The sequence below is a fragment of the Chaetodon auriga genome, chromosome 6 (assembly GCF_051107435.1).
Source record: "Chaetodon auriga isolate fChaAug3 chromosome 6, fChaAug3.hap1, whole genome shotgun sequence".
Lineage (NCBI taxonomy): Eukaryota > Metazoa > Chordata > Actinopteri > Chaetodontiformes > Chaetodontidae > Chaetodon > Chaetodon auriga.
This window is the reverse complement of record NC_135079.1, coordinates 27,005,724-27,033,159: the sequence shown is the minus strand read 5'-3', so window position 1 is coordinate 27,033,159 and position 27,436 is coordinate 27,005,724. Positions and strand designations below refer to the sequence as shown.

General features: G+C 38.7%; 1 protein-coding gene across 1 annotated transcript in view; it reads left to right on the top strand.

The window, feature by feature from the left end:
- The first annotated feature begins 3,547 nt into the window (after positions 1–3,547).
- n4bp1 (nedd4 binding protein 1) overlaps positions 3,548–27,436 on the top strand; it is a 36,650-nt gene continuing 12,761 nt past the window's right edge. Inside the window, exons 1-7 of the mRNA XM_076733052.1 lie at positions 3,548–4,053; positions 13,655–13,882; positions 14,462–14,635; positions 19,440–19,948; positions 23,189–23,534; positions 24,710–25,045; positions 26,671–26,903. Coding sequence (XP_076589167.1) covers positions 3,742–4,053; positions 13,655–13,882; positions 14,462–14,635; positions 19,440–19,948; positions 23,189–23,534; positions 24,710–25,045; positions 26,671–26,903 — 2,138 coding nt within the window. The 5' untranslated portion in view covers positions 3,548–3,741. The remainder of the gene's footprint in view (positions 4,054–13,654; positions 13,883–14,461; positions 14,636–19,439; positions 19,949–23,188; positions 23,535–24,709; positions 25,046–26,670; positions 26,904–27,436) is intronic.

Genomic DNA, 27,436 nt, shown 5'->3' with positions numbered 1-27,436 from the left:
CAAGAATATTCTAATCTACAACATGGCCAAAACTAATGCTAAAGCTAAGGCACTCCTAACACATAAAGACACTACTAAATTATTTTGTAAGAATCCATTTCACTGAAAAACTATTCCCCAAAAGACAAAACTAAAATGACATCCCACACAGATTTTTCAATTAATACACTAAAAACAATGCATCTAACCTTTCCTTTACCGCCAAAACTATGGAAGTACATGTAATCCGCTAGTGCTCTGGGGAGCCAAGGGACTCTGCGTTGTGTTATGTTGTGTGATGGGGTGTTGTGCGGGGAGGAAAGGAGCACTGGACACAGGGGTTCTGGATCATGCCAGACAACTGATGTGCTTTATTGGTTCACACTCACAGTCATCACAAGTTGCTGGCTTCATCACCTTGCAGTAGCAAAAGCAGACATTTCTCATAAAACAGTATTTCAGTGCAAAAAATAAGCAGTACAAAATAATAATCTATCTCTGAAAATAATAAATTACAAAAGGTTCAAATTAAATAAGGCACTCTTAAAATATGTAGTGTGAAAATAAGTAACAATCACGGATGGCTAAAAGAAAATGGCTCAATAACTAATACTTTTACTACACCGTTTCTGCTGAACGAGTGAACCACTTGTACATAGTAAGCTAGTGGATATTGAAGCCAATATTCACATATAAAACAGGAGCGCTCACTTCTCAAACCCAAGCTAAAATATACCTCAACTTCTTGATTAACATATTAGTGAGCAAATTAACCAAGTTAAAGATTGTGACACAGACATTATAAAAAATGCAGAAACCTAGCATAAACCGTGCTCACCTTGTGGTAGCAAGATCAGAATATTAAAGTGAGATGGGAGCCCCCAAAGAGCAAGCATGAGTAAACTATGGTGTCCTGTAAGGAGCCAAACAGCCATAACAGCTACATTAACAGCGCAGCAGCGAACCCTTGTGGTTACATTCAGGTTACTGCCTTACATACATGTCAGACTTATGAATGACATTTACTCTGATAAAAAATTACTCAGGCTACATTTTAATCTTGATGATAATACATACTAATTTTGTGAAACTGCATTGATCACTAGTGTTCTTAAATTAATCAGTTTACAGTTCTATAAATCAAATTATATAATAATCACTAAGTGCACTTCGTTTTCATTTAGTGCTGTGATGTGGTAAATACTGAAGAGGTGAACCGCTTACTGTTTTTTCTTGTTATTTTTCTTGTTTGTACATTATGTATCACTATTTCTTGCAAGCACAAATTGTCATGTTGTGTATCACAATGACTGTCACCCTATTAAAGTGTAAGATGATGAAGTTAGATTCAACTATAATTCTATTTTAGCAACATTTGGGGGTATTCTTATTATCTATTTACTAAATGATAATTCAAAGGATCAAGAAAATGATTTTCAGGTAATACCTTATGTACCCCCCCCCCCCCAATAAAGCAAAACTGCACATTTCAGAGTGGCCTTTTATTGTGGCCAGCCTAAGGCACACCTGTGCAATGATCATGCTGTCTAATCAGCATTCTGATATGCCACACCTGTGAGGTGGGATGGATTATCTCTAGAAAGGAGAAGTGCTCACTAACACAGATTTAGACAGATTTGTGAACAATATTTGAGGGAATGTTTTTTTTGTTTGTTTTTGTGTGTGTGTGTGTGTGTGTGTGTGTGTGTGTGTGTGTGTGTGTGTGTATAGAAAATGTTTTAGATCTTTGAGTTCAGCTCATGAAAAATGGGAGCAAAAACAAGTGTTGCATTTATATTTTTGTTCAGTGTAATTCACATCATTTATTAACTGTACTGATTTTTATTTTCTAAAATAAAGCTTATTTTATCAAAAGTATGTGTGCATGAGAATGCTTTGTCTTTTCCCAAATGCCATTATTTACATTTGTCTCTTGTGTCTTAATGAATTCTTTCATGATTATTGAGAGGCTTATTAAAGCTATTTTAATGTGTCTGTTGCTATCCAAGATAATCTGATCTCTTTATACAGTAGACACATATCCTTGCATGGAAGCAATCTGGCACTATCTGTATCCCTAATTTGGATAAACAAAAATACCCTCATTAGTGCATTTATGTTTTGATATTTCACAACTCACTGTTACTGAGGCATAGACCACTTTATTGAATAAAGGAACACTCACAAAAAATTATTTATAACAATATCAATAAGTTATACAACAAACTAACATTACTTAGCCAAACTAAAAGTGCAAATGAAAGTTTCTAAACACAAAACAAACACAAAACTATTTTAACAATATATAAACCCCATCATATATGTAATAAATAATAATTTACTTTTTTGAAGGATTGCAACATGTAAATGTGTAGATGTAATTATATTTTTAATTAAATATATTAAAAATAAACATTTTGACCTGCCAAACATATGGACTCACTGAACAGGTATCATTAGTGTTTATTAGTATTAGTAATAGCGAAAATATTCTGTTAAAATTATTCAAATTACTCAGATTTTTACTTTTGAAGCAAAAAAGGTATTTACAGTCTCTCGTAATCCGTTCAGGTAAATCATTTCATGGCACGAGAGAAGCCGTAGACATCGCTGTGGCACCGTAGACTAGCAACTGTACAAAGTGGGCGTAACAGTGGGCAACCGTCGACTCCGGCCCAATGACATGCCGGTATCTGTAGACAACTATAGACTCTGAGCCAATGGGAGGCCGGGAGTCGTCTTCTGGTTGGCTGGGTGCGACATATAATCTTTATTATTATTTAGTAATCATACATATGAGGAAGTATGTGTGTATCGGGCACTATGTCCTTTCCTTTATTCTTTTTATGTCTGCCTTGTAAAACACATGCTTTGTAATTGTATATTGTGTATACATATGAACATATGTACACAAACATATATGTATATATCAACCTTTATTCTGATTATCAACTACACAAAATATGTTTAACAGACAAAACCTTTATTGAAGACCAATAGCCTACAATCTAGTCTTACATATTACAATTATACAAAAAATAAGGATTCTCTAAAAAGCATAGTGTTTACAGTCAGAACCAAGAACCAATTAGCCCTTTAATCAGGCGACAATCAGGAGCTTCCCAGATCATGCCCCTGGGTCTTGCAGTCGGTGGAGCGCCGCTGCGGCGTCTGGCTATCGTAACTGCGGCCGCCTCGATCTCGTGAGGTTACGCGCTTCTGTATGACGTCAGAGTCAAGTAAATCGGGATCAAATCGTACACAAATCTTACCGGCATGCATCGCTTACATCGATCGCTGGTGACAGATTCTGCCCAGGTCTAGCTAATCTCGAACGAGCCTATTCTCACATTATCTCGTAGACGCATTAGTGGTTTTACAAAAGTAACAGTCTCATCTTACAGGATCTTCATCTACGGTTTTGATGTCGTTGGAATATAGGTCACTCTGCGCCTTGTGTTGATGGTTTGTTTTCACCACATCTTGACTGATTGACATCATCGACTCGCCATGAGGACCACGCTTAACTGTCGTGTATTGATGACGCCATTACCGGGACTTTCCGGATACGTCACTCGGGGCTTCCGACTTATGAAGCAAGCTCTCCGTGTGTTCATGTTATGAGACACTGTAAATGTCGGTTCGTTGCTCTGGAGAACACACCAAAAGAGACCATGAAAACGCCAAAGGTTACTAACAGCGCCGAAAGGTTGGAATATTGAGACGTCGTTGTCAGGAGCGACGGTCAGACTGAGAGGCGGAATGTCAACAACGCGGCCCCTCCTCGGAATGAGACGAGTCACCGAGCTAACGTGCCCGGAGCAGCCGACCAGTAGGCTCCCTGTGTCAGTCGCGAGGCAACAGCTAGAGGCCCCGACTGTGGACGAGTTTACAGTGCTAGAGGACAAAGAAGAGGAGCTGAAATGTGCCAAGCCTCGAGTGGAGCAGGTTTTTAAAGTAAAATTCACAATCATTGGACTGTTGGACCACACGGGACAGCCACACGGTAGCAAAACATCACGGCAGATATGGCTGCAGCTCAGAGGAAACAGAGAAGACGTGTCAAAGGCGAAGGTGAGGGCTTGTACTACAGTTTCACTTGCAGTTTCAACAAACCAATAGTTCACTGTGAGACAGAGTTGTGATGAACACAGTCACAGGTCATAGACAGTACATTTCAGATTGAGAATTATTTTTACTAGTTCATGACTCGTGTTTACATGTCTCGGTTGTTTGCGTTAAAATAATTCACAGTTGTATCATCATATAGTTATGTGAAACTTGTGTTACCAACCACAGCTTGTGATTAGGGAGCAAACTGGAGGCTAAATGACATTACAGTCTAGTCACAATAAGAGTGGTGTCGTGTTACAGGCAAGTCTGTGAGAGGCCACACTGCTGGACAATCAAAAGATCATCATGAGGTGAAAGAAAAACTTTTCAAATTTAAAATTTTCATTTTGCTGGACAGGTGAACCAGGGTAAAACATTCTTTAACAAGATTGACATGCAAAAGGTAGAAGTGACAGAAACTAAATAGTTGAGAACTCAGTTGTTGCAGTATGAGAAGCAAACATAATGCATAAGTCTGTAGTTTTTGTCAGTCCCTATCATACATATGACCAGTTGCAGAATTTTCTCAATCATCATAGAGTCTCTCTTATTATGAGGATGTAGTAATTAAGAATGTTTTATTGTTCCAATGTCTGTTACGCAACTCTTTTTTCCAAATAAATATTTTCTGGCCTAATTGGCTTTATTGGCCAAGTATGAGTGCACATACAAGGGATTTGACCCCGGTTTCATTACATTCAATGTACTTCCATAGGGAAAAAGACATTCAGCTCAACAAGAAGACAATAAATAAATGAATGAATAAATAAGACTGAACAAGAAGTTAAGAAATGCAAAACTATAAAGTAAACAATAAGCAATATATACAATGAATGATTAGGCAATAAACAACAGTGAAATTTACAGTGTGCAGGTATTTATGTTAACAGTGACAGGGGTTGATGAATGTCCAAGTTAAAGACTGCATTAGTGGATTATAAATAACCAGTCAGTGGATGTTTTGTTGGGGTTAGTGATACTGTATGACTAGCTAACTGTTTTTCAGGATAAGCAGTCCTGATAACGTCCTGGGGATGTCCATATGGGACCTTTGTTGTTGTTTTTGTTTTTTGTTGTATAAAATTGTATCTGACTTCTAGATACTAATGATTCTCTGATTACAGTAGTCATCTATGACTAGTAGTCATGAATATGCAGTATTCCTTTGTCTTCATTTGTGTATCATATTCTTAATTAGATTATTTAAAGAATAATCAAATAGTGAAATTAATGAATCATTATTTTTCTAAGGACCATCTCAAATCACTTCAAAGGCTCTTGGGGCCTTCCTGGTTCACTTTGGTTCAAAACTGTCACCTTTGTCATCCAGAATGTGGCAGCACTGTTAGTTAAACAGGTCTGCATGCAACTCAGTGACATTATCTTACACAAAAGTCAACTCTAAACACAGCCATCAATTTAAAGGAGATGCATTTACTACACATACACATGCAAATAGCTGTCAACATCTGTAGCATTTATTTATTTCTGTGTGATTTCCCCATACAAGAGCATTGTTCACACTTCTGTATCTTGTGTCATGAGTATGTTTTGTAAGTTACTCCCCCTATACCCAGCTGTTCCAAGCTCTGCCAGTAAACTGAGAAATTTCACTGTCACTTCATTCAGCTCATGATAAGAGTGATACAGGAGTCATAAATAGCCTCCTTCATAACCATACCAAATTATATTGGCACTTCCTCTGTTATTCCCGTAACAAAGCAACTTTTTTTGTTATGTACACCACGTTCCAAATTATTATGCAAATTGGATTTAAGTGTCATAAACATTTAATTTTTTTTTTTCAATTAAATTCATGTATGGTATTGTGTCTCAGGGCTCTTTAGATAATTGAAATCAATCTCAGACACCTGTGATAATTAGTTTGCCAGGTGAGCCCAATCAAAGGAAAACTACTTAAGAAGGACGTTCCACATTATTAAGCAGGCCTCAGGTTTCAAGTGTTATGGGAAAGAAAAATGATCTCTCTGATGCCAAAAAGCATCAAAAGTGCAATACCGTGGACAATGTATGAAAACATTAGATATTTTCCGAAAACTTAAGGGTGATCATCATACTGTGAAGAGATTTGTGGCTGATTCAGAGCACAGACCAGTTCCTGCAGATAAAGGCATAATGAGGAAGGTTTCGATCAGACAAATTCATCAGATTAGGAGAGCAGCTGCTAAAATGCCATTACAAAGCAGAAAACAGGTATTTGAAGCCACCGGTGCCTCTGGAGTCCCGTGAACCTCAAGGTGTAGGATCCTCCAGAGATTTGCAGTTGTGCATAAACCTACTATTCAGCCACCCCTTAACAATGCTCACTAGCAGAAACGCTTGCGGTAGGCTCAGAAATAGAAGATAATTTTCAAACAGTCTTGTTTACTGATGAGTGCCGTGCAACCCTAGATGGTCCAGATGGATGGAGTGGTTGGTTGATGGCCACCATGTCCCAACAAGACTGCAAAAATCATCTTCATGCATGACAATGCACCATCTCATGCTGCAAAGAACACATCATTGTTAGCTGCTATGGGCATAAAAGGAGAGACACTCATTGTGTGACCCCCATCTTCCACTGACCTCAACCCTATTGAGAACCTTTGGAGCATCCTCAAGCAAAAGATCTATGAGGGTGGGAGGCAGTTCATATCAAAACAGCAGCTCTGGGAGGCTATTCAGACATCCTGCAAAGACATTCAAGCAGAAACTCTCCAACAACTCACAAGTTTAATGGATGCAAGAATTGTGAAGGTGATATCAAAGAAGGGGTCCTATGTTAACATGTAACTTGACCTGTTAAGATGTTTTTGATTTAGATAGCTTTTGATTTCAGTAAATATGACTTCCTAATGCTGCAAATTCAACAAATGACCATTTTTAGTTCTTTACAACCTATGAAATGTTTTGAAACTCGGTTGTGCATAATAATTTGGAACAGTGCATTTTGTGTTTTTATTTTTTAAAAAAAAATTTGAATTATACTCAAACGGTTGATGACTTGAAAATTATACTGACTGTGATTTGCATCGACTTTTTAGGAAAGTCTGAGAAAAATATCATTTGCATAATATTTTGGAACGTGGTGTAGTTTCAAGAGAAAGCTGCTGCACATGAAAATGGTAAGGGTGCTCCAATCAATGGGCCACCGATCGTTATCCGCTGATATGCATTGTTAATAGTTTGATCTGTGGTCTGTATTAAGGCCAATCAGAAGGGCCGATCAGATGACACAGAACGGTAGCAGCAGTTCTACCAGGTCTCTGAAAAAGGTAATAAATTTGCAATTTGCAAGGTGTGCTTCAACGTAATGCACCGTAAAAATTTCAACATTAGACATTTGTCTGAATTGTGAGGCGAGTTGGCAACAAGCGGCTCCTAGACCCGAGAGAAAGTACCACAGACTGGCTCCTTGCATGCTACGTTTGCTTATATTGCTTGCTTTTTGGCAGGACAGTAAAAGCTGGGTTCCTGCTCTCACACAAGCAGTACGAGTCTACCTCTGTGCACCACACACAAGTGTGGATAGCAAGTGACTTTTCAGCGCAGCAGAAATCATTGTAGATGAGAAAAGGAACAAGCTGACCACCAAATGCAGAGTTACTTATGTTTACAATGAAGCATATGCCATTGATGCTTAAGAAGCAACCTTTTAGCACTATGAATCATATTGATCTCTATTCCCTGTTTCTGTGTGCTGTGCACTTTATTGCCCATGGTCAGTTAAATGCAGAGAAAAATTGAGAGTTAATGACTCGAAACAATATTTTGGCTATAACCGTTTTTTTTACAGTCGTTGCAGTTTTTACAGTCTCTAAAATTGGAGTAAATTGATAAAGGTCCTGTGTTTTGTTCTGTCTATTGGAATTTAATTTTGTTGCCTCACTATTCATAACTTATTGTTCTAATTTATTATTTTTTAAACAGAGGGAGAGTCAGTTGACATTAGTGATCAAGTAGTGTTTAGGCCTTGGAGGGTCTGTCTGCCTTTGTTGAAAGCTAATTAAGTTAGCTGAATTTAACAGCATTTACAGCTGAGACGAAAGTATTTTTCTCTCTTCATGAGCGATATTGAAATAGAAAGTACATCCCTGATACCAAAAAAAGTAGGACACTGTAAAACATGTGATCAGTAGAAATGCACCATCAACGTACGTCCCCTGTAAGTGTTTGTTTTTGCTACAGACGGGCTCAGATTGTTGTAATAAGTGTCTGGCAATATTATAGACACCTGTTTTCACCAAAGCCACCAGACTTGATTTACAGAAACAGTAATTTTGTCATTGCAAATACCAACACACTTCATTCAAACGTAACAAAAACAAATAAAACTCATCAGAACCTTCTTGGTTCATCTTTACACTGTTCAATGTGTATTATAAAGTATAATACATATATAATACATGTTTATTATAAAGTATAATGCACGTTATATAATATTTTAATAATATAATAAAAAATACAGTATAACTAAGAATATAAACAGATATTTACATCAAAAAATGTGTGTAGTTTTGGGTGATAAATATAAACAATAAGCAGTATGTGCAATATTGCAGTATATGCAATGCTTTCAGTGCAGCCACTCAGTCAAACGTTTTGACACACCTTCTCATTCAATGGTTTTCCTTTATTCTTTTCTGCATTGTAGATTAATACTGAAGATATCAAACTATGAAATAACACATGAAATTATGTGCACCTCAAAAAGAGTGTAAAGAAAGCAAACTGTGTTTCATATTTTAGACTCTTCAAAGTAGCCATCTTTGGTTTGCACTCTATTGGCATTCTCTCACCCAGCTTTCCAACAGTGTGAAGGAATTCCGGTGTGTATGCTGATTACTTGTTGGCTGCTTTTCCTTCACTCTGCGGTCCATCTCATCTCAGTGTGTCTCAGTTGGATTTATTGGGTGATTCAATGGCCATGAAAATATGCCATCTGATACAGCACTCCATCTCTCTCCTTCTTGGTCAAATAGCCCTTACATAGCCTGAGAATGTGTTTTGGGTCATTGTAATGCTGAAAATCAAATTCAGTTCAATTCAATTCAGTCAGAAGTTGTCTCAGGACACTTTCCATACAGAGCTGGTGCAGACCATACTCACTAATCACAGTAACAGTGACAGTTCATTAATAGACTCTTAACTATATGTTGTATATATATAGCATAGTATGATACATTTATGTGTGTGACAGCACTATGGATGGAATAATAATGGAAGTATGACTAACAGTAGTGGCATTTGCAGTAGATGTCAGGCATGGCCATGGCAGGAGATGTAGCTATAATCCTCAATCCAGGTTCTATGAGCTCTTTAAGATAAGATGGTGCCTGACCATTCATGGCTTTGTAAGTAAGGAGAAGGATTTTAAATTCTATTCTGAATTTTACACGGAGCCAGTGCAGAGTGGGTGATATCGGAGAAATATGATCTCTCTTCCTCATTTTTGTCAGAACACGTGCTGCACCCTTCTTGAGCAACTGGAGAATATTTTAGCAATGAATTTGGGCAGCCTGGAATTGCAATAATCCAACTTGGAAGTTATGAATGCATGGACTAGTTTTTCTGCATCATTTTGAGACAGGATGTGCCTGATTTTTGCAATGTTACGTAAGTGAAAAATGGCAGTCCTTGAAATTTGTTTTACATGGGAGTGAAAGGACATATCCTGATCAAAGATAACTCCCAGATTCTTTACAGTGGTGCTGGAGGCCAGCGCAATGCCATCCATAACTGCTATATCATCAGAAAGTGAGTTTCTAAGGTGTTTAGGGCCTAGTACTATAACGTTACTTTTGTCCAAATTTAGCATCAGAAAATTCCAGGTCATCCAGGTCTTTACGTCTTGAAGACATGCTTGTAGTCTAGTTAACTGATTGGTTTCTTCTGGCTTCATTGATAAATGTAGCTGGGTATCATCTGCATAGCAATGAAAATTTATTGAATGTTTCCTAATAATGTTCCCTAAGGGAAGCTGGCTTTAGCGAGCACAGAGGAGTCATCACCAACGTGCAAACTAAGAGCGATCTGAAAAGTAGGATTTAAACCATCTTAGTGCAGTTCCCTTAATGCCAATGAAATGTTTCAGTCTCTGCAATAGGATACCATGGTCAATGGTCCAGTAAGACTTGCAGAGAGACAAGTCTGATGCAATTAGAAGGTCATTTGTAACTTTAACAAGTGCTGTCTCTGTGCTGTGATGCACTCTAAATCTTGAGTGGAAATCCTCAAATAAACTACTGATTGATCATATCTAATAAAGACGAGCCAATTAAGGGTAAAACTTCTCAAAGCAGCTTAATTGGGTTAGAATACAGGTTGATGTTTTGAGATGACAAATTTATTTAAATTAGTTGGTAAAGGTCGACAGACAAACAGCATAATACTACAGGTTTAATAACTATTTCTATGGTTTCCTTGTTTGAAAATAAATCAGTACCTATTGAGGGCAGGCAGTGATGATCCCATGATGGTCCCATGATGGTTCCATGAGGCACAACCCCAATGGGAGCGCATGTCCCTGCAGAATGCTGTGGTAGCCATGCTAGTTAAGTGTATAATTGAATTTTGAATAAATTGTCAGTGGTATCAACAGCAAACCATCATCACACTTCCTCCTCCATGCTTCATGGAAGGAACCACACATGCAGCTGCCATCTGTCTACTTTCTCGGCGTCTCATAAAGACACGCTGGTTGGAACCAAAAATTTCCAAATTGGACTCATCAGACCAAAGTACAGATTTCCACTGGCTCATTGTGTTTCTCAATCCAAGCAATTCTTTCCCTCTTGTAGTAGTGGTTTCTTTGCAGCAATTTGACTGTGAAGGTGTGATTCACACAATCTCGTCTGATCAGTTCATGTTGACTAGTGTCTGATGTAGAGGTTTCTCTGCTTGAACTCTGTAAAGCATTTATGTGGGCTCTACTCTGAGATTTTTGAGGCTGATAATGCAATGAAGTTATCCTCTGCAGAGGTAACTCTTGATCTTTCTTTTCTCATATGCGTCAGTCTAATCAGTGATTGATGGTGATGCGCTTGATGATACATTCAAAATTCTTGAAATTTTGCAGTGACCTTCTTGTCTTAAAGTTATTGGTTCTTGCCATAATATGAATTACTAGGTTGATGAATATGGTTGTTTACTGTATACCAACACTTTTGGCAAAACACAACTGGTGATCTTGCAGAAGGCAATAAATTCCACTAGTAAACTTCTGACAAGTCACACCTGTTAGTTTGAAACCATTCCAGGTGACTACCTCATGAAGCTCATGGAGAGAAAGTCAATAGATTATTTGTAGACGTATCACGGGTTAAATTCAAATAAAGGGCAGGAAGTGAAAACCAAAATGGTTGAGATGAAGGTTTTTACTCTTTTTACTCTGCTAGTTTAGATGAAATTACAAGAGAAAGGTATAAACACAAAATCAGAACAAATGTTGGATGTGACCCCAACGTTATGAAGAGGAGCGATTTTTCAGCTGACCTGAAAGATGTGCATGCTACTAAGGCAGTAGATATAACCAACTACCTGCTCATTCAGACATCGTTCTACTCTAGAAATGAAATGAAAGCATATGTATGGAGGCATACAACCTTTTTGTCAGCGGTTGGGTCCACAGTCTTGGTACCAAGGTGCTCCGGGACGACTGTTGTCTTGTTTTTGCGTGAGTAGCTTTTATTGTCCTGTGGTCAATGTCACTTTTAAATTACGGTTGTTTGCTAGGTTAATCACTCACAAAGGTCCGGTGAAATGCCACTAAAGATCATCAAGAAACAAGACACAGAAGTCATTGCAGTTCATTGCAATTGCATGGCATGGTAAGTTATTTACGTTCACCTGTCTTTTGTGAACCTGTTAACCATGAGTTAACAAGTGTTAGTTGTGTTGCCTGTAGATGTTACTTTAAATCTCTCACCATAGATTTAAAATAATAGCTAATTCAACCATTATCTGACTCAGCTCCTCCTGACCACCGACGAAGGATCACAAACCGTTTTTGTTTTTTTTCCAGTGCTTATCACTCAATTTCTTTCAGTTTTCACCCTTATCAACAACTTTTGGTACTCAAAAGCTAAAAAAGCAAAAAACCCTCATGGTTTCTCGGTTTGATCAATTTGAATAACTTTGAACGAAGTGAAACAGCCATTTTGAGAGTGTGTTATAATGCTTCCTATGCAAAAAATCACCTCCTGCCCTCCATCTGCAGTCTGCACCACTACACGAGTGATGTTATATGCAAACAAGCTGCAGTGTGCAAAGCTGTCATCAATTTATACGGTTTCAACTTTGAAGAATCTAAAATATGCAGCACATTTTGCTTTGTTCACACTTAATTGCATACCACATAATCCCACTAGTTATTTTAGTTTTAGTTAGTTTTGTTGTCTGCAGTATTATTTTACAATGTAGAAAATATAAAGAAAAACCATGTAATGAGAAGGTGTGTCCAAACTTTTTGACTGGTACTGTATATTGGTTTGATATCTTGAATGCTGATTACTTAAAGCCTAACTCCAAAATAAAGCCAAAATACAGTCACTCTGTTTTCCCTCTATGACCATGATATGTGATTTTGACCAGAATTTAATTACTAGAGCTACTTGCATCTTTTTTGATTGGTGTGGTGTGTGTTTTTTACTATTACAATTTGTAATTGCCAGTAGACTAATACTGGTCTTCTTTCATTATTTTAGCACTTCTTTGGTCATGTGCAATGGGCAGATGTGGCTGCATGTCTATGAGCTCTGCTGTTTAATATTGGGAATAAATGGTGATATTTGTTGGGTCATGGATAATCAAAAAGCGAGCGATGAGAATTAGTGTCTTCTTATAAAGCATGCATTTTGGGGGGTTTATATTGATTTTTTTGTTTTTTCAATGGTGTCCACTGGTCCTTCAAGACTGCATAACCGTTACCCCTGGCAAACTAGTTTTCTGACTTCACTACAATAAATGAAGGTGAATGGAATTTAGTTTTTGGTGTTCACAATATTGGAAAAATAACAAAAAAACAAATGCACAGGCATTTCAGCATTTTATCAGTAATAAAACCCAAACTACTAGCAGCTATGTTATCTCAGCTCATTTGGTTATTTCAGAGGACCTACTGGAAATCCCATCTCATTTTATTGATTGTTTAATTTCATAAATCACATGCAAATATTTGTGATCTGGTTCACAGAGTATGGAAGTCTGACATCTTTCTTTCTTTCCCACTCTTTGTCATTGTTGAATATTTCATAATCAATGAGAAGTTTGGTCAGTACCTGTCAGAAGAGTGTATACCTTTCGTATATGTGTCACTAAAATTGTTGTACTGATGGACTGTTGAGAGTCCTGTTGGGCTTATGTAGTTTTTACCAAATCATTTAGTAGTTAGTGTGTGCCTCTGCTGTGCTTCTTAAATGGCCACATCCATTTTCACTGCTTTCTTTCTTTTTTCAAAATTTCCAGTTTGTCTGTCAAGCTGCAAAAAGCAGTTTTCACCATACAGTATGTAGTAATTGTAATTGACATACAGTAACAGTTTTTTCTTCTCCTTTTGATGTAGGAATATGTTCGAGGCCTGTGCGACCCCGAACTGCAGAAAGAAGAACGGTACCCAGTGGACATGCACTGTATTTTTGCTGGTGCTCGGGGCCTCTTCCTGGACAGGCTCATACGGGACACAAGTGCTGAAGTTCTAGTTCCTGAGCCAGGCTGCCTGCGGTTGTTGGGCCGGGCTGAACCTGTAGTGATGGCTCAGAGCAGAGTTCAGCAATTTGTAGCATTATTCCAGGTAGAGGGACTAATAATCTGTGATCACACATAATTTTATTATTCAGTAGTGTTGCCTCGATGGATGGACATTTTATAAGTGATATCATGAACGTGAGCACTTCAGAGCCACACTGTTCAGCCACATTCATTCTTCACTATTCTGTACATCAGTAATGTGTATTTTGACTTGTGAGACAAGACTTTACAGCAACTTTCATAGTCTACTGAAAATTTTAATCTTCCAAAGTAAAGTTGAGATTGATTGTGTAGTCGATCAACTACAAATGAATGGGCAGCAATTTTATCATTTAACATTAAGATAATTTTTACATACATACCTAAATTAACTGGTTCCAGCTTCTCAAATGTTCAACATTTGCTGATTCTCTTTGCCCTATATGATAGTAAATGAAACAACTTGTGACAAAACTAGCCTTTTGAGGCCGATTTTCAGTAATAGGCCAAGCTATTAATCATTTAATAGACAAGTTAATCAAAAGATTAATCATTAACATAAATAATAATGAATTGCACTCTATTTAAAAGAAAAGAAAAAAAATACACGAAAGCATGAAGTGTGTGTGTGTTTTGTATCCAGGAGAAGCGAAGTCTGCTAAGTGACAGAGAGCCTGCAGTGAAACGAGCATTCAAGTCCTTTGTGGAGGAAAGGGATGATAAGTACACTATGGAGCTTCTCCTGCTGCCCAGTGCCCTGAAGGAAGAGTTACTGGGACTGGCCTATAGCCCTACTACCACAAACGCATCCTCCCTGGTTAGTGTTTTTTGATATGATTTATTATGATTTATTACAGTATGGCATAACCACTTTGTCCAGCTGAGTGCCTTTGGATAACTTCAGCAAATTTAAAAAACAGTAAAATGTATCTACTGGGTAGTTTGGATTATAAACTCTAATAGATGTCCCTGTCCCATGCATGTCTGGATCATTGCTGAACTTCAAAAATACGATCTTACATTAAATCAGTGTTAATTTTGTCAGCTGTTTCTATGTGCCCACGCTGACAATAGCCATGGCCGGAGGCATGGTTTGTCAGCCGTCTGTCAACCAAAGGAACAAATGAACAATAGATTGGCAGTAATGAAAATGGACATGTGTCTTGCACACAGCAACATTCAGACTAATCTTTAAGCCTTTTCTCATTTTCTGGAAGAAAAAAACAAGCATACTTTCTTTTCCAGGCTATTTTTTTTGACTGATTACATTGTTTACAACAAGTTCTGTCGTCACCTTCATAGCATCTTCAACCACACAGACAGTGGTGCTGGACAGATACTCTTAAGGTGTTTATTATATATATATGCACACATTGCACAGCAGGATTTTTTTCATGACGGGAATGAAACAGAAAACTATTGCTTTTTAGTATACTTTATTTATTTATTTATTTAGTTAGTTAGTTAGTTAGTTAGTTATTTGTATATATTATATGGCTAAGTACTCCAGGAGACCTTATTACCATATTACAGCCAAACCCTAGAAGTAATTCTAGTATACGAAAAGTCAGGGCATTTTAGTCTCATCCGTTGCTATTTCAGTCTAGTTTTAGTCATTGAAAACTGTCGACATCTTAGTCATTTTTGGTGCTCGGATTTTATTGAACATTTCAGTCAATCTAGTCTACCCAAAGTTTGTAGTCGCTTATTTCACATAAGATTTTTTCATATCATTATCTGATGAAAAACAGGCTGAATGAATAAGAATGTCAGCTTTGCAGAAAGTGTCTGGTGCACTATCAATTTGAAATATACATCAAGATGAATTTTAATACCAAATCAAATCGCAGAGCAGAGCAGAGAGCCATTTTTGGGACACTTCTGAAGCGGAACGTGCCCAGCGGAATTGGAAGCATTGTCTAGAATGGCAGCTATCAGCTCTGTCTGACACGTTGTGGACGGAATGCAGACTTTAGGAGTTTAAAGGTTAATGGAGTCATAATTTGCAACTAAGATGCAAGGATCCATGCTAAATGCACGTATGCACCAATGCACGTATAGGGTTACTTTCAAATAAAATATACATAATGCAAGCCTGTTAATGCAAGTCCTTCCCTTATTTGTGGAAAAAAATAAAGAAGCAGCCCAATTTCAAATTAATAATAGTATATAGCTGCATCATATTTACTTTAAAAAGAGCAAACATTAAAATATACCAGTTTATATTTAATTATGACTCCGTCATCCTTTTTTTTTTTTTTTTTTTTTTTTTCTCAGTCACTTACGGCAATCCACTGTTGAGCCTGAACAAAAAACTAAACTACATCAGTACATGGTCCAATATATAAATATACTATATTTGCAAAATAATAGCCTATTAAATGATTTTTTCACTTGATTAATGTGATTTCTGTTCCTGAACGTCACTGCAGAGCTTATATCAGGACTGTAGGACATGACTTTGATCTTCACACAGGATTGCAAGCTTTCATCCATGAGATGCGAGCGATGTTTGCTTTTTATGTAGTTTGTGCTGGAGAAAATCTGCTCGCATAAGTGATGGGAAAGGATAATTCGTTTTTCCTCTCTTAACTCACGCAGTCTTTCCCTAAAAGCAGTTTGCATTGCGATGACTGCTCGCTGTAAATATTCGTAATTTATCTGATTGTGTGCTTCTTTAAACTCTCTCAAAGAGGGGAAGTGAGACGGTGCCAGACATGTACACTACTTCTCTGTACATCTCTGGCAAACGCTGTCAAGCTTGCGCTGAAAATTTGGAGCCAAATTAATGTCCCTAGTTTGTTGACTGGTGATGTTTGCTGCCATCTTTATGGTCCTGTCCTTGACAGCCTTATCTCAAATTTTCTGAACAATTTCACTTTTGTTTTTGAAGTCCGTCGATTGATGCTTTTTTATTTTAATGAAATTCTCCTTCTGTTAACGGCTTTCTGCCCCTGACTATCTTCTGAGCTGCCACAAAACTAGCAGCAGTGGTTGAGTTTGTAGATTCTATCCACTTCTTGAAAGTATGTTTGCTCTGATCAGCTTTCTGCAGCAGTTCCGAAAATGTTTGTCTCCAGCTTGGTACTTTTCAGCAGTCAGGCCGCGACCGGTTACGCATGTAGGATGTCACATATTTTGATTGACAAAATATTAAAACACTTTTTATCTTAATGTTCCAAGATCACCTCGATCTCCAAAATAAGAAGTATTCAATTGAAAAAAAAATGATAACACATACAATAAAGTAAAATAGCCATTATTTATTCACATTATTTTTTTCAAAGCTGCAGTGAGCCACGGCAGAGGGACAAAAGAGCGTGGGTTGCCAACCCCTGTTCTAGGAGGACAGTGGGGATGCAAACGGTCATGAAGAAATGCAGGAGCTCGCTCGTTCAAAGCATTAGAAATGAAAAGTTACTAAAATTCACTGGTAATCAGTGCAGTTAAAATCAGAGTAATATGGTGCATTTTTTTTGTTTTGCTTGTTGATAATAAAGGATTATCTTATTTTATCTAAACGTGCAGTTTTATGTCCTCTGCGACTGTCATTGCCTAAACTTGGTGCTCTGCTTGGTAGCTCAAGTCCCAGGCCATGTAAGAACATATTTCACCATATTTCAGGAAATGCATATTGACTTATGCAAGAGGCACATCGCATCAGTGTCAGATACCAAATTCCCTGTTACACGGCAGCTGAAAGACCAAATGAAGTTGGGAAATTCCACCTGTTTTTCATCATGTATGAAATAGACAGTTGCCCCCAAGATGTTTTCAGATTTTAGAAATTCACTCCTAAGGGTCATTGCAAAACTGCCAATGGCATCTCGTGTTGTAGAGAGACTGTTTTCTACAATTAATAAGTTTAAAACGCTTGTCTGTTCATCAGTGACTCGTCTGAACTGCTTAACTTGATTGTCACTGGAATATGAGCTGGCACATTCATTGGCTAACAGTGAAATCATCTCCATATTCAACTCCAGGCCCCACTGCCGACACATTGTGATGTAAGATGGCAGCTCTGCCCCACAAGCCACCCATAAAAAAAACAAAAAAAACAAAAAAAAAAACCGCTACTTTTATGCCAGCTGTGACCGTTAAATGACAATGAACATTGTGGTCATTGATAGTGGATATGATGCAGTCACTGAAGGTGCACTGGAGTAGAGCTGCAACCGTTAGTTTACTGATCCATTAATCGATCAAAAGACAATTAATTGTTGTGATAACCAATTAAACCTTTCAGTAATTTTTCAGTCAAAATTGTGAAACAAAATTTTGCAAACAATTTTGGTTGCAACTTCTTAAATCTAAGTATTTGCTGCTGTCATTTATTATACTACATGAAAGTCTTTGGGTTTTGGACTGTTGGTTGGAAAAGAAGCAATTTGAAAATGTCACTTTGGGCGCTGGGAAATTGAGATTAGCATTTTTCAGTTTTTTGATATTTCATAGACTAAATGATTTATCGTGAAGTTCATTGGTAGATTAGTTGAAAATGAAAATAACCATTAGTTGCAGCCCTAAACTGGAGTTTTAAGATTCTTGTATTGTTTATCACTATTTATGAATGAAAGTAATTTGTTTACACAAATTTTTGGCTTTCATTTAGAGTGGTAAAGTTGATTGTTTTCTGTTTGTTCAAGGATATGAGACATATAACCTGCTGAATGGAATGATGTCTTGGCTGTCAATTTTATCACAGTTATGCCTGCCAAGTCATGTTAGAACCTATTATGTCTTAAGCATGTATTTCATGATTTGGTAGTAATGAAAAACTATATAAATGTTCAAAGTTTCTTTTTTTGTGATCACGTGTTAGTTTGGGATAGCAGGATGATCATGGAAAATGTAGACAAAAACAAAACAGAATACCTTGACCTTTCCAGTTTTTAACAGCCCTGTCCAAATGTTTTTCTGCCCACACCGCTGTTCTGAAGGTCTGTTTGTCCTTGGCTCAAGGATACCTTTAGATTACTCACAAAAAGGCAGATTGTTAATTGTTCCTCTTCTGCAGAAAACTCAAGAACTAAGCATTTCTGAGACTAAACAAGCTTGAGACATATTTTTGATAGCTGATGTTGTTCTGTCTATGTTTTAGTCTGATTTCAGGGTCAATAAACATGTACAAAATATATATTACACTGCGTGTAAACATAAAGCCATCTAAGGTTTTGAGAAACTCTAGCATTCCTGTGGGTCTGTGATACATTTCCAGTGACAAATCTGTGATAGAAACATATGCTCTTATCATGTAGATGTGCAGTTTTTTTTCTATTATTTTTAATATTTTGGCAATAGATTTAATTTTAGCTTGCATTTTAAAAGTTTCAGACCATTCGGGTACATTGATTAAACTTGCCAGTGTATAAAAGTGTAGAAAAGCTTCTTTGTGTCAATTTGTGCATTTGGTTGCCATCCTAATTCAGAGTAACTTATGAAACAGTTCAAGTCAGATCATTTTGGCAGCTGGCAGAAACTTGGTAAGGAGAACCACACACTACACTCAGGGAAGTACGATATGAACCATGACCAAGGCAGGCATTTTCATGTTAGGGGAATTTTTATTGTACTTTCTTATGTGTGGTGATTATAGTGATTGTCATGAGTTTCCTCTCCAGGCTCAGCTCAACCAGATGCTGCATCCCAGCATGGCAGAGGTTGACCAGGATCGCTCACAGAGTAGCACCCCTGTGACGGAGCTCTCCAACCGCATCCTTGACACCAGCTTTGAGGAGAAAGGAACGGGAGCAGCATCTGTCATTGGAGGGAGTAAAGCAGTAGGAGCCCTGGGTCACGAGGCTGTCCTACTCAATGGCACTAGGCCCTCACACAAGCGGCGCTCATCTGAGAGCGAGACTCGGGACACAAAGAGACAGTACTCTCTTGAGCGGAGGGACGAGTCACCAGATAGAGCCAGAGAGAGGGACCGACAGAAGGACAGAGAAGGCCGGGGAGGCAGTAGCAGCTGTAGATCCAAAACCCCCTCTGCTTCATCATCCCTCTCCTCTTCGGCAAAAGCAAATACAGTAGTCGGTCCAATAATATTGGACTCCGGAGAGGCAGTCTCAGATGATGGTGAGGCAGTCAGCCCAGAAACCAACCTCCGCTGCTTGGTCAATTTCTTCAGGTAAAGGTCATAAAAGTTTGAAATGTTTGCTAAGGAATGAATCATTATCAAATTTGGGCTATTAGGACTTACTTGTCGCCAAATTATGTAGTTATCGGTCAAGTGGAAAATGGGGAGTTTGACTTTGTATTTATATTTTCTGTTTGGTTTTGAATTAGGTCATACACAGTTTTAGATGAATTATGAAGTTATTCATCTTTTTCTTATGTGTAAAATTACAGGTTTACATCTTTCAAGTTAGTCACAATACACATCTCAATTAGTGGATGGGCATTTCAAACAAGAATAGTAATTCATTTGTCTTTTTGCAAGGAAAATTGTTTCCACCATCCGTACAGCATACACAAATGCATCAAACTGGACAGAAAACAGAATACATCCAACACCATACAGCTACTCCCAAAACATTCTCAAACTTCACATGTACAAACACTCAAACTCAGGCACATTACAGTCTGGATGTTCTATTCAGTTCTGTTATGGTAGACAGGACTCTGTTGAACTTAACTTTCTTCCATGCCAGCAACCTGTAATGGCAACCAGAAGGGAGAAGTACAAAGTGTGGGGTTGAGAGAGTGACTGGGGTCAAGTGCTATGGTGTATGCTGTTGAGGTCTGGGAGGTTGGGGGTTGGGAGGCCAATGATCTCGGTGGCCATGTATGTAATTTGTGTTAGTCTGTTCTTGATGTTGATGGGGATGTGAGTGGAGTTGGAGGCTGACCTGCATGTGCTGGAGGAGTAGAAGACCAGTTCTTTTGTTTTGGAAACATTTATCTGCAAGTGATTGTCCGTGCTCCACTGTGTGAGATGGGAGATGGAGTCAAGGTAGCTTACAACCAAGTTGTTGTTATTGTTGAGTAATGCAAGTACAGCAGTGTCATCTGAGTATTTGAGGTATGTGATGATGGGTGAGGGGCTGCCACAGTCATTGGTGTAGAGGATAAACAGGAAGGGGCCTTAGGACACAACCTTGTGGGGCTCCAGTGTTGGTGATGGAGAATGAGGATGTTATGCTGCCTACTCTAACAGATTGTGGTCTGTCACAGAGGAAGCTGTGTACCCAGTGGATGAGAAGCGGTGGGACATTCAGGTGATGGAGTTTCCTGATCATCTTGTGGCGCTGGGTGGTATTGAATGCTGAGCTGAAGTCAATGAGGAGGAGTCTGGTGAAGTTACTGGGTGATTCGAAGTGTTGTAGGAGGGGGTGGAGGAGACATGCTACTGCATCCTCAGTCCACCTTTTGACCTTGTAGGCAAACTGGTTTGGGTCCAAGAGTGGTTTGACAGCTGGAAGGATGAAGGATGTCATTTCATGATTATTGAGGTGAGTGGAACTTGGCGATAGTGGTTTGGTTCTGTGGGGTGGGGTTTCTTGTGTACCGGTATGATAGTGGATGTTTTCCACAGGGTGGGCACTGAGGCAGTCCTGTAGGACTCCCACAAGAGGGCAGTGCATGATGGGAGAGAGCTCCGTAACGTACTCCTTCAGCACCTGTGCCTGGATACCATCCAGCCCAGGAGCCTTGCCCAATTTACAGCGGCTCAGCTGCCGGCGTACATCCTCCACAGTAAAGGGAACGGGCTGTGTTGACTCAGGGATGGGGAGGGTCTCTAGTATCGCCTTACATTCGTCTGAGCAGTCCATGGTGTCAAACATAGTGTAAAAGGTGTTCAGGTTTTCAGCAAAAGAGATGGAGTCAGTTATTGCAGGTAACTTGAATTTTGGATCAAGGCCAGTGAGTGTTCTAACTTTCTGAAAAGCTTGTCTTGAGTTCATGGTGCTGAATTCCAGCTCTAGTTTTTCTTTATGCTTGAGTTTGGCTTTCGTTTTCGATTTGGCCTGTTATGATTTTGAGTGAAACCCAGTCCTGCTGTTGAAAGGCTTTCTGTTTTTTTCTAAGGTTGTGCATGATATATATATATATATATTTAATATAGTCTGTGATGACTAAGACCCTCTCGTTCAGACTTTCACCTGACAAAATGTCCTAGTCTGTGCAGGGTGAGCCCTGCAATAGCGCAGTACTGTCCTCCGTCCACTGGTGGACCCTGTTGGTCCGGTGACTTGTGATGTTTCAGTTCCGTTCTTTAGTGTGGAAGCAGGAACTCAAAATTCTGGTCAGAGAAACAAAAGCCGTGGCTGAGCATAGGAGATGTACATGTCGGTAATGTTTGTATAACATAAGTCCAATGTGTTCCCCTCCTCAGGATGTCCACATATTGTTGGAATGCAGGCAAGACAAAGTTGAGTCTGCAACTGTTAAAATCCCCACTGACAAGCACTGGAGCCACAGGATATTTGCCCTGCATGTGGCTCATGATATTTTCCTCTGTTAGATTTCTGCCTGCAGGACACTGGGTGGCTTGATCCTGCAGGCTGTGGAAGACCTGAGTTAGAGTAGAACTTCCAGGGTGTAGGTGAGCTATTCCCAGCTATTCCTTGCGGTAATCCATAGGATGATTAATATGATCCAGATTGCTTTGTGCTGGTCAATCCGCATAATGAAAGCAGTACTGAAACTACCTAGACAACAGTTTTACACATAAATAGCACAAACACCAGCAGTTACGTGAGGCAGACAAGTGTACGGGCAGTGTCGTCGGAGCAGAGCATGCACTGAACTTGATGAAGGATGATAGTGAGACATTGTGGTGGCTTTCGTAAACAAGAATTTTATTTCCGCTGCAGCTGGGAATGCATGGCATTCTAACACCAGTAAGCTGCAACCTGAGCTTATTTAGGCACTTTTACAGTAACTATTGTAACTCCCTCACTCTCTGTAGAATGTACTTTACTGTGGCTGAGATGACATGCAGACACTCTTCACTCACACACACAAATACACGAGAGATCTACTTCCAACAACATTTGATGAACTACATCACACCCATGCAGGTTTAAAACAAGGAAAAACACATTTTGAAGTCAAGGTGATAGTCTTTTTGATTTTTGGGGGGGTGGGATTTAATGACCATTTGAAAATTCAAAAATCACGAATGATCCCTTATCTCCATATGTACATAGAAAGACTAAGTAATTCCTAATTGTTTCATCTGTCCATGCTGACTGCGAAGACATAACTTCTCAATGGTATTTCAATGTAAGAGATGGAGGTTAAAATCTATGGTCATTCTGTGTAGAAATACAGCCTAGTGTTCAGCAGAAGCTAATAGGAGGCTTCAGACTTAGTCAAATCAAGTGGGTTTTTGTTTGTTTTGTTAAAACTCAAATCTCTTCAGAACCATGGGTTACCAGCAGGAAGTGGTGGAGCGTGTCGTCAAGGAGGCGGGACAGACAGAGGATACTTTCCTCGTCCTGGAGAAAATCGTAGCGGAAACCAGGCGTTGTGAAGAGTGGTCAAAAGGAGGTGAAAGAGAAGGACGATTGAACCCCCCAGACACTCCCTCCTCTTCATCCTCCTCCTCAACAGTCTCTCGATTCAGAGAGAAAGAGCGCGAACTGAGCAGAGTGTTGGTTGACCAGGGCAGGTCTACAGAGAACATTAAGCCCAATCAGCATGGAGGCAGTAGTAACGGTCTGGGCCACCGGAGGCAGTGCAGCGGCAGTGAGACCAGCACTCAGCAGGTACATCCCTTCACAGAAAGACTGCTGCTTCTCAGTTCAACATTTTGATTTTTCTTCTTGTCCTTTGATAAAACACCAAAATTTAGTCCAGCCCCATAGGCTGTGAGATGAGACAAAGATCTGACTCTCTTAGCATAAATAAGTTTGAATGTAAATGTCGACTGAGTTGCTTTTTTGCAGGGTAAATTTCAGATAATGTAACATGAGGTACTTGGCAATGTTTTTCTTTCAATCCTGTGAAGTCTACATTTGATCTTCCCTTTTACATCTCTCTTAATTTAATTCCCATCACTCATTTAAATGTTTTCTTCAGAGCTTTCTTCTACCCTGCGCTCTGATCTTTTCATGTCAAATCACTTTCATTAAATTACTTCTTATCTCATGATTCATCTTACTGGATCTTAAATACTGTTTTTGTTATTTCTTCACATACTGTCACCTCATTTCATTGCACATTTTGGCTCCTCCAGCCAGCCACAAGTTTGTCAATGAATCATCTCTCTCATGGCTTGACAATGGGATGAATTGAATATGGTTAGAATCTTAAGGCACTGCTTTCATATTGATTAAAGGTATACTATGCAGGATTTTCCTAAAAAAGCAACATACTCTTACAGAAGTAATCCCTCTTAATCATCATTTATGACCCACTAGAAATGTGTGGCAGATAAATGTGCCATTTTTCTTCGGAGACCCTGCCCCCTGCCTGTATTTTCTTATTTTCTTCTTATTTTGTTGTGGTCGGGACATTCCTGGGCTGCAACCTGTGGACAGTTGGTGTATAGCCCCCAACTAACAACAGTGTGTTCAATGCAGGTGAGGTCAGGACTGTAGAAATAAGGTGGAAACCAGGTGTCAGACCATAAGCAGCATGCATCTAAGAGGCAGCTATGAAAATGGTGCACACAGCACTGAAAACTGTTTACAAATGTTAACTGACAATTCCTGCATAGTAGACCTTGAAGACTGATATCTGCTAACAAATGTATGGTGTTATAAAGTATGATAAAAATGGACTTTCAAATGATATTGACTAATTTGTTTCAAAACTGAATTAATGAGGGATTTTACACAGTATTTACTTCGCATCATTAATCAAGACAATCAATCAAGATTGTGTAATGCATCCAGTTTTTCTCCAAAAATAACAAAAATCATGTCAAATCTCATTTCAGGCCATCACTATCAAGAGGAGCTCTAGTGCTCAAGGAGGAGCAGGAAACTACGAGGTTATAACCATTGACGATGACGATGATGTTATCCACACGAATACCAAAACAGCAGATAGCAGGACGTCCCGCATGATGACAGTGGCCCACCTGGACACTCAGTCAGGATCCAGAACAGACTACCTTGCACGGGGAGGGGGCAGCATCTCACAGAGGGACTACTTGTCGAGAGGTGGGACTCAGACTTTGGGAGGATCAGTGAAAGTTGAGAGTGTGACAGCGCTGCGCAGCACGCCTCAGTGGCTCACTGCCACCACCACCTCTTTAGCTTCAACCCCAAGTGTAGGTATTACTTTAAAGTCCCCCTCCACCCATATATGTGTTTTGCTTATGGTTAATTTACTTGGATATTTGAGCTACACTACACTTCCCCCCTGCAAAATACTGTATGTGCACAGTTTGACATTAGAAGACCGTTTTCACAGTAATTTGCTTAAGGAGGAACTTTACTCTCAGTTTAAGACACTTAACTGCCAAAAATAGTAAATCTTTGATCCCTATGGATTAATTGCAACATTTTACCTTTTACTGCCCGTTACTTTTTAAATTTATCATTCCCAAAATCTTGATGCAGAGTTGCAATGAAAAGATAGACAAGACTGATGTGTGCTGTGTTTTACTCTGAAGTGCAATGATTGGATTATGGAAGAGTGACTCATTTAAAAGCTGTCTTTCACCTACATTGAGTGAAATCCCTTAGGCCACGACTTTGGGCATTTTCAGTGTTATATCTGGGAGTGGGAATGCTTGTCGTTACAGAAGTAGATTGTGAAGTCTTCAATATCTGCTGCTTTCACGTTGACATACAGCTCTGCTCGCTCATCGGAGCAGTTGCAGTCTCTGCCTGTCTGTGGCACAGTAGCCTTCAGTATTGATAGGCTATTACTCAAAAACTACAGGGTGATGACCCCAGACAGAAGTGGCTGCATCTGGGCTAAAATATTACATTTTTAACTTAAATTAACCCTGACTCTAGTTTTTGTCTGTTTGTTTGTTTGTTTGTTTCATATTTTTTATCTAAAAAACTATCCAACCCTTGTCTCAAAATTGCGATACAATCTGAACCACAAGTTTTGTGAGTTTTTGCACTTCTACTGACAATGGATTTCAGTGAAGTGGAATCCATAGTTTAACATTTGAAATTAAAAATGCATATTGAAAAAAAAAATGCATCAATTAAATCTGCATATTCACACATAACAAAGGAATATCTGATGTAATTTTAAGAATTTTTAAAAAGATAATTGATAAGTTATTTGTGTTAAAATTAAAAAAAAAGAAAGAAATCATCCAGTATTATTTATTCAAAGCAGGGTATTTATGTGTCTTTAAATATGCCTGGAAAGTATCTATAATATGCATGTTGCTGCATTGGTAAGGAAGTTAATTACTCCTGCTGTATTTGCAAATTTTCTAAATATTGTGGTTGTCAACTAGATATTAAAAGAATCTGTTTTACTTCTAAATGAAACTGATGAATAATGAAACAAAATGAGACAATATTTATATTTCACATGAAGAGCTGAGCTAGTAGAAAACACCAGAGAGGAATCACAGCATGATTTCATCTGATATGCGTTTCTTTATTTGAACTAGAGAATGAGAGAACTTTTCTCTGTAAATGCAGATTTTTACTGCTGCTGCATATGTTTTCAATTTGTTTGACAAAGACCAACTTTGATACTTGAACTACAGAAGCTTAAAGTACTAAAAAGTCTGTTTGTACAGCTGCAAAAGGCTTAAAATATTTTTACCATGTCACTTAGCTTTTCCATGCACAATTTGGCTGAGCTATGATCATAAATGTGCCCATGCATGGACTTGGATTGGTGATGTGCTCATTCATGTCAATCACCTCCTTGTCTTTCCGTTATTTTATACGTCATGTTTTTCATTGTTATCCTCAGTCAGCTCAGCCCAGCACCCGACCCTCAGCCTCTCCCTATCAGACCATTGGCCACATGGGGTTTCATGGAATCGGAGCAAGGACTCCTGCAAACGACCCCCCACTTCCCCCAGTGACTGGTTTGGCCCGTTTCCATCAATCACTGAGGACTCCCTACACTCTGAAGCTGCCAAATGAGCCGGGACGTCAGGAGCTCAGACACATCATCATAGATGGCAGCAATGTAGCTATGGCGTGAGTCTGCACCACACACACACACACACACACACACACACACATACACACATATACACAAGCAAATTTAAACTGTCTTCACATCCTTGCCCTGAAACATTTCACTGTCATGACATGATCTGTCCCTACTTGGATGTATGAGAATGTTATTTAAGTAAAAAAACAATCTTGCCAGTTCAAATCAGGCAGCATTATCCACACAAATTATTCTAAAAAGGATTAAGAAATAGCATGTCAGATTCTGCAAATGAGTTTGATCTGTTGAAATGTCTCTCATCTGTGTGCTTCGGCACATATCAAACTCCTTCATCAGGTGTCAGTTTGACAGCATCATGGGTTTTTAGGGGGATTTTCTGTTTATTTTTTAATATCCACTACAGCTCAGAGCTCAGAGGATATTGGTGACACTTCTGATATTTATCCTCCATTGAAGGCACATTTTTTTAATGCAAAATGGAAATCAAAAAAATTGAATCAGGTGTGGAATGTTTACATGCAGGCATTATTTGCAGTAATTTTATTTATTTATTCAG